The 15,487-nt window shown below is 39.1% G+C and overlaps 1 protein-coding gene across 13 annotated transcripts in view; it reads left to right on the top strand.

Moving 5' to 3' along the window:
* NEK7 (NIMA related kinase 7) overlaps window positions 1-15,487 on the top strand; it is a 145,718-nt gene that overhangs the window by 46,305 nt on the left and 83,926 nt on the right. For all 13 annotated transcript variants that reach the window (XR_014253617.1, XM_082425750.1, XM_082425749.1 and 10 more), the window contains one exon: window positions 6,239-6,323. Coding sequence is in view for 12 of the 13 variants with exons in the window: in XM_082425750.1 (XP_082281876.1) it covers window positions 6,267-6,323 (57 nt within the window). In the remaining variant the exon portion in view is untranslated. The remainder of the gene's footprint in view (window positions 1-6,238; window positions 6,324-15,487) is intronic.

The following is a 15,487-nucleotide window of genomic DNA, read 5'->3' as shown; positions in this document are numbered from 1 at the left end:
CAGGAAAGACTTAAAGGGTTTCAAGAGCAGAGGGGTTTTCATGTGGATGGCAGGTCATTAGTGAGAGAGACTAGGATGACCTGACGTGGGAGAGGGAGGCAGGAGATGCTTTACAGGGCCCTGCCGTATTTGGCAAGGAGTTGGGATTTTAGTCCAAGAGCAATGGGAATGTCATGAATTGATTTGTGTTTTTAAAATATTGGGGTGGCCAAAAAGTTCGTTCGGGTTTTTCCTTAAGATCGGAAATACCACTGTGCAGAGAATGGTGGAAGAAGAGAGACCACTTCCTAGGCTATTAGAGTAATCTCTGGCGGAGATATAATGACACCTTATAGGGTTGTATTAGTGGCAATAGAGGAGCATGGACAGATTTGAGATTTATTTTGGAAATAGAACAAATGGCACTTTCTGGTGTGTTGGAATGGGGAGCAGGGAGGTGAGGGGGAGGGAAGAATCACAGATGAATTCTAGGTTTTTGACTGGACCAGAGCTTCTGAAAGTGTGGTCTTTCGACTTCTGGGGATGGTGAGGGTTGGGGATTGGCTGGGATCCTTGAGGTTCATTCATGTGGTCTGCAAGAGCAAATGATTTTTGTAATATTAAGACATTATTTGTAAAAGCACTGATGCCTTAGCTTGAATCAGTGCAGCAATACCAAACTACTAGTCTTTGTCTTCTCTACCATATGGAATAGTAATAAAAAGTATGAGTTTCGTTTTAAAATGCACTTGATGAAGCAGTTAAAGAGTATTATTTTTATCACATTTCAACCTTTGAGTACAAGTCCTTTAATACGTGTGATGAAATGGGAAGTAGACTTTAAGCACCATGGCAGCAAATCAAAGTTGTCTTGAGAAAAGCCTCTCTGCAGGTGTTGGGGGAGCAGTCTGACAGCTACTGTTTTCATGGGACACTGTTTTCCCTTGAAGCAGCAACTGACATTCAGACCTAGGTGTTTTGTAGACATTTTCTTGAAAATTAAGTGCCTGTCATTTAAGGGAAAACAAGTGACGTTGTTTGTTACTAATGATAAAATTTGAACTTTTAAAGTGAAAGTTGGAATTTTGGAAAAATTATATTCATCACTCTGTCCTTGGCATCTTCCTAGTATTTAAAGACTTCTGATGAGATTAGTGGTGATATTGATGAATGTGTTTTTGAATATTGTATAATGAAATGTTCAACATTTATAGAGGATCTGAGTAACTAAGGGAACTAAAATTTTCCAGATGACCAGTGCATGATGTTACAAAATCATGCATGAGTAAAAGATCTATTTAGAGGGCAAGAGAGGCCATTGGATTTTCACATTACAGAGTACAAAAGTTCATTGGTAAGTTTTGACAGTCCACGTTGCAGTTAACCTTTATGAATCTGCCACTTGTCAAGTTTGGTGTTAGTACTAAAGAATATCCACAGGGATATCCACAGTGGGTATTAGAACACTCTATTTTCCAACTATAGATCTGTGTAAGACCAGATTTTTAAAAGTATACTTCAGCCAAAACAACATATCTCAACAACCTGAATGTAGAAGACAGACATTAAAGAAATTTACAAAATGTAAAACAATGTTTCTCTTCTAATTTTTGAAAAGTTAGCTATTTTTCATAAAAGTAAGTTATTTATAAGCATGTAGTGATTGCTGTTATTTGTAAATGAATTAGTATGTATTTTAAACATTTCTCAGTTTTTATTTCTAATGTGGGAAATACTGATAGCCATGATCCACATGAACAAAAGGTCTTTGGGGTTCTCAGATAAAGAGGTCCTGAGACCCATAAGTTTAAGAAGTTTGGGCTGGATCAACTGAGTAGATGGTGATACACGTAAAGAGATAAAGAAGATTAGAGAAGCTTGCCTTTTTTTTTTTTTTTTTTTTTTTTTAAGAATGGGAGATGGAATCTTCTATTCAAGAATTGTGAAGCTATCAGGCAGTCATTTGGATATTGGTGTTTGTGGCTCAGAGCTCAGAACAGATGCGTGTAGTAGAGAGAAATTTCAGAGTAATCATCCATGGTTAGTAATCAAAGTCATGGGACTGGATGGGTTGCCTTGAGAGAATGTAGGTTTAAAAAAAATAAAGATTCAAGTCATAGAGCACTCCAACATAAATGTTGGATAGCAAAAGGAACTTAGAAAAAGAAGCAATAATGTGGGAGAAAATCCAGGAGAATATGGGGCACAGAACATTTGCAGAAAGTGAGATAGTTGTATTGAAAGCTGGTTGAGGTGAAGTAAGAGACCTTGGTGAGGGCCCTTATCACCTCTTGTCTGGACTGTTGCAGTAGCTTCTTGACTGGTCTTGCTTGTGGTCGTGAGCCCCTCTACTCTGTCACACAGCAAGAAAGGTTGTATTTCAAAAAATGAGCTTCCCTCTCTTAGCTTCTTGAAACCCAGCATTAGCTGTCTGATACCAGCTGGATAAAGTAAATATCATAAAAGCTTTTTCATGAGCGGACAGCTGTCTATGTTGTTAGCCTAACCTTGTGATATTTAACTCCCCCCAGCTCTCTCTCACCATCTGCCAACTTTAATTTTACTTATAAGATGTTGTGCTCTGCTTTTGGGTATTTTGATGTGTTCTTTCCTTTTCCCAGGTTTCCTCTCTTCATTGCCTCGTCTAAACCTTGTGAACTCTTCCTTATTGAAAACCTGATTCAGGCAGCACCTTCTTGGGCAGCCTTTTTTAATTGAAGATTGGTTGCCAAATTTGTTGAAGTTGATCAATATTTTACTCGCCATTGATTTTAGACTTATTAAACTTTAGCAATTATTATTTGATGTTTTTATGACAGAGATACGTTTATTCATTCATTACATAAATATTTGCCTAGCACTCATTTTGTGGCAAGCATTGACCTAAGAACTGGGGGTACAGCTGTGGATGACACAGGTAGATCCCTGTATCATGGAAATTATAATCTAGAAGACTGAATGCATGTTTAACATATTTATACATTAAATGTGTTTTTATTTCATTTGTGAGGAGATTAGTGGAAAGAGATAATATATAAATATATTTGGCCTTTGGAAATATGATGATATTAAATCAGTATACAAACATTGATATATCCTTTTTCTGTAAAAGCATTAAGAATCCAGTGACACATGGAACCGTGTTAGATGTTATGCAAAGAAAATTTTGTTGCGTATTATTCATTGTATTACTAAGCTTATGTGCAATATGAGTATTTCATACAGACTTTTATTTCGAAGCAGAGGCTCTTTGACCTCTGTCTAGGGTACTGTAGAAGTGATTTCCCTGTTATGCAGATTGTTAGGTTAAATCACTTCTAAGTTTCCTTTCATTTTTATGTTTCTTTTTTGTGTTTTTTTTGTTTTGTTTTACTTTGGCTTCTTTTCTTCATAATTTTATTTGCTTAGACATTGTCACACATCAGGAGGTGTGATGAAACCCACTTTGTTATAATCTAGCACATTTCTCATAGTGTCTTCTCTTTTCAGGATTAGTCAAGCTGTGGGATATTAAAATATGTTACACAAAGAAAGCATTTTGTGCTTAAATAAGTTAAATATAAGTGAAGTTGTTTTTTTTTAACTGCAGGCCTGCTTGGGTCCTTTAGTAATATTTAGCTAATATTTACTATGACTTTCTAAGAGAGATTCATATAGCGAGTAGTATTTCACAGAGGTCTTTGACCAGGAAACCTTTTTTTTATGAAGTGTCTTGGGAAACTATCTGTGGGACACTAGATGTGAAATGTTGATTTTAATGATCTAGATTTCTTTTTTTTTAATTTTAAAAGTCTTTATTCTGATGTTGTCTTGCTTAAAAGGTAAGAAAAAAATGAAAATTTCTTGGTGTTCTGAAATGTGCAGTTTTTAACAATAATCTGTCCTGCATTAGAATAATAGCAGTAAGTTGTAAGATACCATTTTGGATGTGTAGTTGGCTTGTAATAGCTTTTCTTTTCCTAAGCTGGAGAAACTGTTTAATTTATACTACCTTTTGCAAAAGTGTCCTTGTTGCTTATACACATTTTAAATAACCAATGTTGCCTTAATGTGTAGCCTTAAAGCATTGTCTCTTGATTGTTTAATGATTCAGATTTCACACTAAAATGTATTCTAATTCATTACTGGGATTCTCTTTCTCCTTCCCTCTCCTCCCTCCTCGAATCCAACACTATATAAAATTGAATCCAAAAATACATAAGTAGGATTATATATCATGACTAAATGGGGTCCATCCCAGAAATGAATACTGGCTTAGTGTTCACCAAAATGAATGTTCAAAATTTTAAATAAATGAACCACCAAAATTCAACATTTTAACAATTTAAAAAGTGTATAATCAGCTCAGACACAGAGGAAGAATTTGACAAAAATCTAACATCTATTCATTATAAAATCTTTCAGCAAAGTAAGGATAGAGGGGCACTAGCTCAACCTGATAAATTAAGGGCATTTATGAAAAATGTACATCTTACATTATACTTAATGGTAAATGGCTGAATGCTTTCCTCCTCAGATAGGAACAAGAAAATGTTATCTCTGCTTCTATTCATTGTACTGGAGGTTCTAGCCATTGCAATAAGGCAAGAAACTACAAAAAATCTACTTGAACCAATAAGAGAGTTTAGCAAGTTTGCAAGATAAAAGGTCAATATACAGAAATCAGTTGTAGTTCTGTATGCTGTCAGAACATTGAAATAAAAAACACCTACCATTAACAGTAGTATCAAAAAATATAATATACTTAGGAAATAACCTGAAAAAACATGTGAAAGACCAGTATTGAAACTGAAAACCATTATTGAAAGAAATTAAACCTAAAATAAATGAGATATCCTGTATTCATGGGTCTGAAGACCCAATATTATTAAAATGTCAGTTTTCTCCAAATTGATCTATAGAGTTCATGTAATTGTAATCAAAATCTCAATAGGCTTTTTTTTTTTAAATAGAAACAAACAAGCTGGTTCTAAAATTTATATTAAAATCATATATGTGATTAAGCATATAACAAGACTTTATAATAAACCTACACCATACACTGGTATATTATATATATGTGTGCAGTCATTTGATATATGATGAGAATGATATAGTAGCACTGTAATGAGGTGTGGGGTAAAGGACAATCTTTTCAGTATATGATTTGAAGTCAGTTGGATAGCCATACGGAAAAACAAACTAAATATTGACTTCACCATATATTGTACAAAACTTTAATTCCAGATCAATTGCAAATTTAGATATGAAAGGCAAAGCAATAAAGCTTACATTGAAAGATACTGTATGAGAATTTAGAGTAGGGAAATAATTCTTAAATTATTAAGCATTTTGTGCACAAAAGCATTAACCATAAAGGAAAAGATTGCTTAATTAGAACATATTAAATTTATGAATTTCTGTTCATAAGTTAATTAAAAGATGCCATTGGGAAGGTTTTCTACAAGATGGTAAAAAATATTTGCAATACAAATAACCCAGGTCTAGAATATTTTTATTGCTTTTTAAAGGGTATAATGAAGTGAAAATGTGTTTTAATTTCTCTGTCTGTTGATCCTATTTAAATGGACCCTAGTTTTTTAAACCCACAAGATTTTAGTTATAAAATTACACTTATGAAGAACCTAGAGATACTTGGTGTTGTGTAGAATCAGTGCAGAAGTGGCTCCTGGACAGGCGTGTCGGCTGTTTTATAGTTTAGTTCTTGAGCCTTGTGCAGGACTTGGCGTATGCTTGGTCTTCAGCCTGTGTTTACTGAATTAATGGGTGGATGTTTTGTAATTACAAAAAATATATGCATAAAAGAGTAAACACCCTCATATGAGGACAGGCCTTTTAAGTTTAAACCTAAAAATCACAGTAAGCATTATAGTTGGACATGAAGAACAAAAGTGCTAACATTTTTAGAATATGAAGATGAAGTGCATTTTAGGAATGTAAAACGTTAGCCACAATTCTGGGAAGCTTACCGTGGTGATTATCTTCTCGCGTCGGGGAGGGAGAGGGGAAGCCTCTTTGATCTATAAGATGTAATGGAGAAGAGAGAGTTTCATCTCACAAAACGGGATTTTCTAAGCATAACGTGCTACTTTTGATAAGAATTAGCTGAGATAGTGTTAGCTAAGCAGAGCTTGGATTTAGCAAATGGCAGATAAGAGTATGGAGTGTCTTAATGGACATTTTTGAAGCATTAGGTTCATCTCAAGTATGTACTGGTAATGATTGCATTATTTAAATTTCAACTTTACATTTTTTGCAGAGTTCTGAAGTTCCTGTTGCTTCAGACGATGGATGAGCAATCACAAGGAATGCAAGGGCCACCTGTTCCTCAGTTCCAACCGCAGGTAATTTGTTCTAATAAATGCAGCCATAAGAGTGTGTGTGTGTGTGTGTGTGTGTGTGTGTGTGTGTAGACATAGATGTACATGCAGTGAGGAAGGAAGTAGTACATGTACAGTCCCTTTAGGAAATAAAGTAGCCAAAAATGCTAGTTATGAATCCAAGCTTCAATCAGAATTGTTTCTATTATAAAATACTGTTTTAGAATATTTAGTCCTCATGTACAAATATGAAAAAAAAGAGGGGGGCAGCTTTAGCTTTTAACTTGAATTGAATGACCTACAGGCTTTGGGAGCTAATGTTTGGCTCAGAGAGGAAGAGAAAAGGCAAGGCGGCGCCTGTGTGTCTAGTGCCTGTCTCTGCTCTGGCTGGTCCTGCGTTGCCCACGACTGCCTTCTGTTACTGTCACTTTTCTTATTTTCCCTGAGTAGCAATGCGTTTCCCCTGTTACGTAGTTGCTCGTTTTTTTATAACATGAAATGAAGTTAAAGGAATGTTTCAGCAAAACACGTACACACACTATAGAAGTTAGTTGCCTAGCATGCTGTGTTCACTGTGGGTGCTTGCCCTAAAGCCCAATGTATGATGACGTGTCTAAAATAACATTCATCCCTGCACAGAGGCAGCAGTTCATTTCTGTTGTTGTTATTAATAAATACCATGTTTTTTCAGTTTGGTGTTGGAGGCCTTCTACAGTGTTCCAAATTTACTGTGCTAGCCCTGTCCCAATTTTGCTTGATCGTAATTCTGGAAGTGAAGAATTGGTAGATGTACTTCCGTGGTATCTTTCTCTGGTGTTGGTATCAGAGTGATGGTGGCCTCATAGAATGAGTTTGGGAGTGTTCCTTCCTCTGCAGGTTTTTTGGAATAGTTTCAGAAGGATAGGTGTTAACTCATCTCTAAATATTTGGTAGAACTTGCCTGTGAAGCCATCTGGTCCTGGACTTTCGTTTGTTGGGAGTTTTTAAGTCACAGATTCAATTTCAGTACTTGTAATTGGTCTGTTATAGATGTTCTTTCAAATGAGTTCCGTAGTCAGATAAGTTTGGGAGACTAGGGTTTACACAGCTGCTTCATGACAGTACTTTCTCAGAGCCTTCCCTGTATTATTAGGGTACACTGTGAATTTCCTGGAGGGGGTTTCGGGGGGTAGTGTTTTCCAGACTTATTTGACCAAGGGATCCTTTCTGTTTAAGCACATTTATTGGCTTCTCTCAGAATCCATGTCTGTGAGGCACAGTGCAGGAAATACTGCCTCCAGAATAAACTGTCTTTTCTGCCTCTGTGACTTTATTCATCTTGTGCCCTTATCCCCCTCTCCAATTTTTGAAATCCTGCCCACCCTTCAAGGACCATCTAAAATGCCATCTCCACTATGAAGCTTTTTCTGATTTTGTGAATGTAATATTTTTTCCTTGGAAACGTGATGGTGCCTCCTTTGTATGTCTCTTCTGGTGTTTCTGAGGCCTTTGTGTCATTTTACATGGGCATATTCCTTATCTTTGCTATTGGGTTAAACTCTCCTTGAGGATTTAGACTGTGTCTTACTTTCTTTGGATGTCCTGTGATACTGCAGCTCCCCACATGAAGCAGGGGCTCAATAAGAATGTGTGATTGAAACCAACCAGGGACGCCTTCAAATGAACATGTTTAAATTAGCCCTTCACCCAATTGAATTTTACATTGTTTTCTTTGTTACACCCGTCTGAATTCTCTGTACCGTATTCAGGAAAGAGAACCTTTAGAGCTTAGAGTAAGACCAATATTTTAATTTCAAGATGATTGTTTTTTGTTTTTTTAGATCTACCATCTATATTTTGTGTATGGTCATAAATTACCAAGATTATAGTAAGCAGTTTCTATCTATTAGATACAGACGTATCTTAGTGCTAGTTTTACACACATACATAGATACTATGGGACCGTATTATATTGTTTCTAGTGAAGACAGTAAAAGAAGCACTTCTAAAATTAGGTAGTTCATGTCATGATTTTGAAATTCTGTTTTGAACAGTCCTAAATTTCAAAGGAAAAAAAAAATGAGCACTTTCATTTTTGCCTTCTACTGACTCACCAGCCAGGAAAGTCATGGCCAGGAAAGTCATGGTTTCCTGGGACCATGCAGCATACATTTCAGAACCATGTCCGTGGTTCTGCATCTCTTTTCACACAGTTCCCTTCATCTCTGCCTCCTGCTGCTGCTCCCAGGGGTGGGGGAAAGAGGGAGGGTTTTTCCTGTCTCTGCGTCCAGACTGATGGTGTGAGATTACCTGACAAGAGTTTACAGGCGTTATTGCTTATTAAGTCTTTGAAAAATGTTACTGCTCTCAGTAGCATGATTTTTAAAGGCTGGCAAAGGACAGGCTCTGCTAGGGGCTGACAACCTTCTTTTGTTGTGTTCCACACCATTGGCCTGAATAACGGGGTGATACGGCAACATATGGTTAGCTGAGTGACTCCTACTTTTGTGATGCTAATACGTGTCTGGACATAAACAGAAAACGAAGTCAGCTTTCCAAGTGTCAAATACCAATCCCCTGTATAATGACAAGTGATGTATATTCTTGGCATATCTTTCTTTTTCTTGTTCCGAGATGAATACTCTAACCCCGTAATGTGTAATATGTGGTCTCACATATTACTGTGAGAGTTCCTTTTTTTTAGTACTGTGTGAGTTCCTTTTTTTTTAAGCTTTAGGATGTGAGATTTATGTATCTCTATTAATTTTTTTGTGTGTATTGTCATTCTCTTGAACTTAGGGAAATTTTTTTTCTATCAGCTTCCTTTTCCTTCCCTTTTTCCTTTGATTCCTTCTACTAAAGCCAGAAAGTACTGGAAGATGTTTTGACTAGATTTGTATCCTGTTGGACTCTTGTTGGTGGAACAATGGATTTAGCTTAATTTAAAAAAGAAAATTCAGACTATATAAAGGTGGTGACAGAGAAATAGGAAAATACTTACTAAAATATTTTAGTATGAGACTAATTTTAAACAATGGAAGTTTACAACTAACATTTTTTGAGTATTTTGATTTCTGATCATTGAGTGAAGAGCACTATGGTACATTCACTTTTTATCATAAAGATAAATATAAAACAATTATAATCAGAGCACAATTTTAAGAATTTATGGGAGTGATTAGAAGGGAGGATTAGTTTTAATTATGATAATCACCAGGACTTACGTTATAATTTTTATTTGCAAATTTGAAGATATCTAGTGTAACACTTTGGCTACCTGTGAAAGAGGGAAAGCTTCTCAGATCTACAGGTAGGAAAATAGACGTTCCTCGTTTTTATTGCTTGGAAGGTATGAGAACCTTGTCTGGGAGTCTTCCAACCCAAGCAGTAAGGTAGATCAACCATTCCTTTAAGCTTCCTGGTGGCCCAAACTGCAGGCCCCCTGTGCGTTTGCATCCCTGTGAAGCGAAGTGTAGGGATGAGATGAAGGTGACCTTGCAGCATGTTTGGGGTAGTGATCTGGGCGCTCTGGGGGCCAGAGCGCCGTTGCCCCCGTGGACTGTGTTGAGTGGGATGGGTTTTGGACGTGATGGTTGTGTTACCGTCCCCGGTCTTTAGCTCATCTTACAGAATTACTTTATGAAATACGGGTCATCACGTAGTTTACTTCTTTTGATAAATTGATTTTGCCAAGCTGTTTGTTATAAGTAGCACTGAGTACAGCTTGTGTGTTTTGAATTCTCTGTAGAAATTTAGGTGTGACGTTCTCCTTTTGGTAGTTTGCTTCATTGAATGACTTCAGGCACAGGAGAATGAGCAGTGGCTGTTCTGAGGAAAGAGGGCTCCTGCCACAGTTTCAGTTCATGACTGTGAACCTCAAGTAAACCTCAGCTGCCCAGCAGTCGTGTTGTTGGCCCCTTCACTCCCTCTCCCCTCAGTGACATCTCGTATCTCTGCTCTCCTCAAACCCCCAGCACTATCTCCCCCATCCTCACACTTAGCTGATGCCCTTGCTTCCCGTTAAGCTTAAAAAACCGAAACAATCAGAAGAGAACTTCCACCGACTTCTCCCAGACACGTAGTCACATGACTGGCCTTTTCTGTCACCAGATGAACCAGCCACACTGTGCCCAAGGCCAGCGCGCCCCTGACCACCGGATCCCATCCACCCCCTGCTCCTGTTTGCCCCTCTCTGCAGGCCCTTCACTAGCACGCCATCGTGTGGTTCTCTCTTCCATCTAAACAACAAACCGTGACCTGCTCAGGTCCTTGGACTCTTTAATCAATAGAAATTGGTAAGAGGCCAGATGAGAGATTCAGGCAAGGCTTTATTGAGACTCGTGCCGCTGGGGGGTGGGGCTGGGGGGTGAAAACGAGCATTAGGTGCCCTTGCTTGCTCCCCGAGGGGGCTTGAGCTGGTTCATTAAACGGGCTGAGGGCGGGGTAGGTCTGTCAGGAGGCCTGGCTTAGGTGGTCTGCTCGCCCTCTGGGTGGTGCTGTGTGCAGGGATCTTGTGCAGGACCCTGCTTTTGCTCCTGGCACCTCAGAAGGGGCCGTTGGTTTGTGGCCTTTGTGTATCTTATTGTTCATAACTGCCTGACTGCACATGCGTGCAGTTATTTTTAGTCCCTTATGGTTTCTTTACATCCTGTTGCCCAGTTGCAAGTAAGAGGTAGAGGGTCAGGTAGAGGGTCCCCTGTCGCAGCCTATCTCAAAACCAAAACAAGTCCAAACCCAAAACCAGCTTTTAAAGTCCTTCTTTTCTCCAGCTGTTAACCTATTTCTCTGCTGCCTTTTATTGCTAATTCTTAGCTTTATTTGCAGGTTTGTCTCCCATTTCCCCCTTCACTCTCTGAAGTGTGCTCCAGTGAAGCCTTCTCCCCACCCTCCCGGCTAGCCTGCCTTGTCAAGGTCCCGGTCATGTGCAGGTGCTCAGTCCCTGGTCAGCTCTCAGGCCTCAGCCTCCGTGGCTCATCAGCTGCGTTCAGTAGTCGATCGTACCCTCTTCTTTGAAACCTGTTCATTGCTCAGCTTCCAAGAACCTTGTTTTTCTCGTCTTACTGGTCCATCCTTTGCTGATTTCTCCTCACCTCCTGGACCTCTTAACAATGGAGGGCTTCAAGGCTTGAGACCTCTTTCTATCTATATCCCTGCTTGGAGATCTCTTCCAGTTTCGTGATTCTGAATATGATCCATATGCTGGTGACTCTCACATTTATATCTCAACCTGGACCTCTGTCCTGAATTGCAGACTCATGTATCCAGTTGCCTGCTTGACCTCAAATTTGTGTGTCTCAAAGCGAGCACGTGTGAAGCTGAACTCTGAATGGTGCCCCCCAACCCTTCTGTCTGCAGGCCTCTCTATCACAGTTGGTGGCAGGTCCGTCCTTCCCTTGCTCAGGCTGAAGCTCCTGGAGACGTCCCTGGCTTCTTCCAGCTCTCTCGTGTTGTGTCTCACCTGTTCCCAGACCCCACAGCTCCATCTTTAACATACAGTTAGAATTGGGATACTTCTTGCCTCCTCTGCTGCTACTACTGTGGTCAAAGTAATTTTACTTTTTCACATAACTTATTTCAGTAGCTTCCCAGCTTCCATCCTTGCCTCCCTTCAGCCTGCTCTCAATAAAAGTTATATAAACCTTAAATGTAAAATACAAAATTTCAGTCAAATTGTGTCTGTTTAAAACCTTCGAGTAGTTTCTCATCGGCTTACTAACTCATCATCTTCCAGGGTATATTTAACTATCACCTTCTTTGATCATTTAATGAAAATTGAACCTTCACACCCACCCAGTAAGCCTTTGCTGCCATATTTTTCTGCGTAGAATTGATCGCCTTTTCACTTTTTCATTGTCTGCTTTCCCTAGAGTATAAGCTTCATCCCGAGACCCCGGAGTGGTACCTAGGGCACGTAGTAGGCATTCAGTAAATGCTTGTTGAAGACAAACTGGGTGTCAGATCAACCCATTCTCCATCTTTTCAAGCACCACCTTTTAAATGAATATTAAGACACATAAATGTCTTTGGAATTTCTCTTCCTGGCACAAGTTCAAACAGTGGCCTGTGCCTTGGTACCTACATCAAAAATACGATAGGAAGCCATTCTTGGCAACGCTTTGTTAGACCGAGGTGTGAGAGACCAGCCTGCACTGAAGCAGGGAAGAAGAGCTCAGAGAAAAAGAAAGAAATTTTCTCCAGGACAGGTTTCCACATCTTTGTGAGCCCAGAAGTCAGGTGTGGTCTAAGATGTCTGAACTCTTAATTTACCATTTTTGTTTTTCTTGGGTAACAGTCTATATACAAAAGTAAATATATATTAAATGGTTTATTAAAAAAAACCCCACATCCTCCATTTCTTATGGACTTTTTTTCACCTCCTTGGTTTAACTGGAACAGACCTCTTTCCCCCAAGGACACTGTTTGCCGTCACCCTCTCAGTGGCGGCTGCTGGCTCTCTAATAACCCCACGCCGTGAGGATCGGGGGTCGGATGGCAGCCTGTCCATCCACAGAGCCTCTTCCAGACCACGATTCCTCCTTGTTCTTGGGGTAGGGAGGGCTGAAACCTGCTGCGTCGAGGCTCTGCCACCCGAAGAAAGGGCGTTCACCTTCCCTGTCGCTGTTGTCTCCTGGCCTCCTCATGGCCCCTCGCACTAGTTGGACACTTGGCCCCTGGCTCCTGGCTTTTGTCCAGGGCAGTAGCCCTGCTGCTGCTACCAGCACCTGCTGCGGATTGAGTTCTTACAGCGCGCCCACCCTGTACGAAGCGTTGTGAATGTGTGTTTCATTTATTCCTAAAGCAAGCCGTAGGAGGCTTTATCTGTCACACTTCACAAATGAAGAGACTGAGGCTCAGACCAATGAACTAACTCATGTAGCCAGTAAGTGGCGGGGCTGGGATTGGCTCCGGGTCTGTCTCACTCTTTAGTTTCACAGAAAAAGCTCCTCATCCGTTTCCTGGCCAGTCTGTTCTTCTCAATCACCATGACTCTTGATATTTTTATAGGTACCTCAAGCTCCTAGTCTTCAAGATGGAATTTATTATTTCCTGCCCAAGATTGTCCTTTTGCCTGTGACTATTAGCACCGTCCACCTAGTCGTCCAAACTACAAACAAGCGAATCGCATACTTTATATTTAGGCAGTTCTCCTCTTGTCTTGATTTTACTCCCTAAATAGCTCTTGAATCTGCTAATTCTCTACACCCTGACTGTAACTACTGTAGTTTATTTAGATTACTGCCACCTTTTGCCTGGATTATTGCAGAAGCTTCTGAACTGATCTCTTTACCTCTCATTTTACCATTTCTAGTTCATTCTTTACATTGTAGCGAAAGTCATCTTTCCAAAGTGTACTTTTTATTGTATCACTTCCTAATGGCTCTTAGGGTGGATTCTGCATTTCCTTGTGTGACGTAGAGGGTCTTGCATCATCTGGTCGCCTCTTTCTTCTCCAGCTGCATTTTGTGTCTTTCCCTATTTTGGACACAGATTCAGTCGTGTCTTGCTTATACCATGTTCTCTTTCAGCTCCAAATCTCAGATGCTGAAGTAATGGTCTCAGGAGCCATTCAAGGAGATTTAGTCCCTAATGGAACCTAATAGCATAAAGGCTCATTATAATGTGGATGAACTACATGGTAGAGGCCCTAAGGAAAGTGTTATCCTAGAGGAAACATGTAATTTGGAAGACAACAAGATTACTCTCAGAAAAATAATGATTACTGGGTAATTTCTTACACTAGTATGCTTCTAACAAATCAGAATATGCTATACCACCAGTGCAGTGTTCACTTCTGTAGATCATGCTTTATATCAATGAGTAGTAGGTCATGGGTACTCAATAAATATTTGTTGGATGAATGAATTAATCTCTAAGTGAAAGCTAAATATTGATCAATCTAATTATATTATGTTGTATAGATTTTAGTTACTTGAGTTATTTTAGGAAAAGACTGTGTGGCAATATAGAATAATAAGAAATCTGTCAGATGAGAAGTGATATCAAAATATTTAAAGCTTAGTTGAGTTTTGAATTTAGATTGGTTGTTCATATTTACATATTTAGGGGTAAGTGTTCCTTAAATTTTAAAGGAAATGCCTTGAGAAATTTAGATGATTTTTAAAAGAATGGGAATACGGTAAGGATTCTCTCATCTGCTCTCTTGGAAGTTTCTGTTTGAATAGTCTGATGTGGGCAAAGATGAGGTCGACATTAATCAAAACAGTTTCCCAGTTCTATTTGGAATTGCATTCAGAGCCTGAAATATAGTTTTAATAAATACAGTAATGAAAATTGTTCCATTTTTGAGGGTGAAAGTACTATTTGGAAGATTCAGAAATCCTTTGGAGCCAAGTATGTACTTGGTGAAAAAAGTAGATAGTCTTGGTATTCTTCTTTCGATCAAAATGAGATATCTTCTTAAATGAGACCAGTAATTTTCATGTGATTCACAAACTGATTACAATCCAAGGAGGAATTTCAAACATATTTTCAGTATTGGAAGCCTTCCTGGAGTAAGTCCATATCCTCTCACGGTGCTTGTTTGAAGGGCAGCATTGAATGTATAGATTCTAATATGTTTGTTAGAATTCGGTTGTGTCATTTTACATTTAGCCTACCTTTATATTTTGTCTCCCTTTATATTATTATTATGTGAATATTACGACTTTTTCATATGACTGTGGTTATGTTTCATACATCTTTCTCACTAAATATTCATAAAACAAATATTCATCAGATTTAGAAATTTTGATAAGCACTTCTTTTTCCAGGAACAGTTATGTAGAATACATTTAATTATGCATTCCTTTTATTTATTTTTTTTCCTTGACTGGATATCATTCAGTGTAGGAGAAGAGGGGGATGGAGGAGGAGGAATTTCTAGGAGAGTTCTGATAGGGTATCCAGTAGAGGGTTAGGGGAGCACCACGGATCAGTTCAACTCAACACTAACTTCCAGAACCAACAGATGGGAGAGATGGAACGATGGGTTACGTGGCCCAGAGTGATGAGCCAAGTGAGAAGAGAAGGCTGAGGATGGAGCCCTGTGGACACCCGAATTTATATGGGGAGGAACACGTGGGGGAGCTGGGAGGAATCAGAAGCGCTGACTGTTTAGTGGGGTGGTTCAGGGCCTGAGCCCTGAAGTCGGATTGCCTGGGGTGAATTCTTGGATGCCCCACTTTCTGGCTGTGTGATGGAGGACAGGT

The sequence above is a fragment of the Balaenoptera physalus genome (genome assembly GCF_965194825.1).
Source record: "Balaenoptera physalus genome assembly, chromosome: 1".
NCBI lineage: Eukaryota > Metazoa > Chordata > Mammalia > Artiodactyla > Balaenopteridae > Balaenoptera > Balaenoptera physalus.
This window is presented reverse-complemented; position numbering and strand designations above follow the sequence as displayed.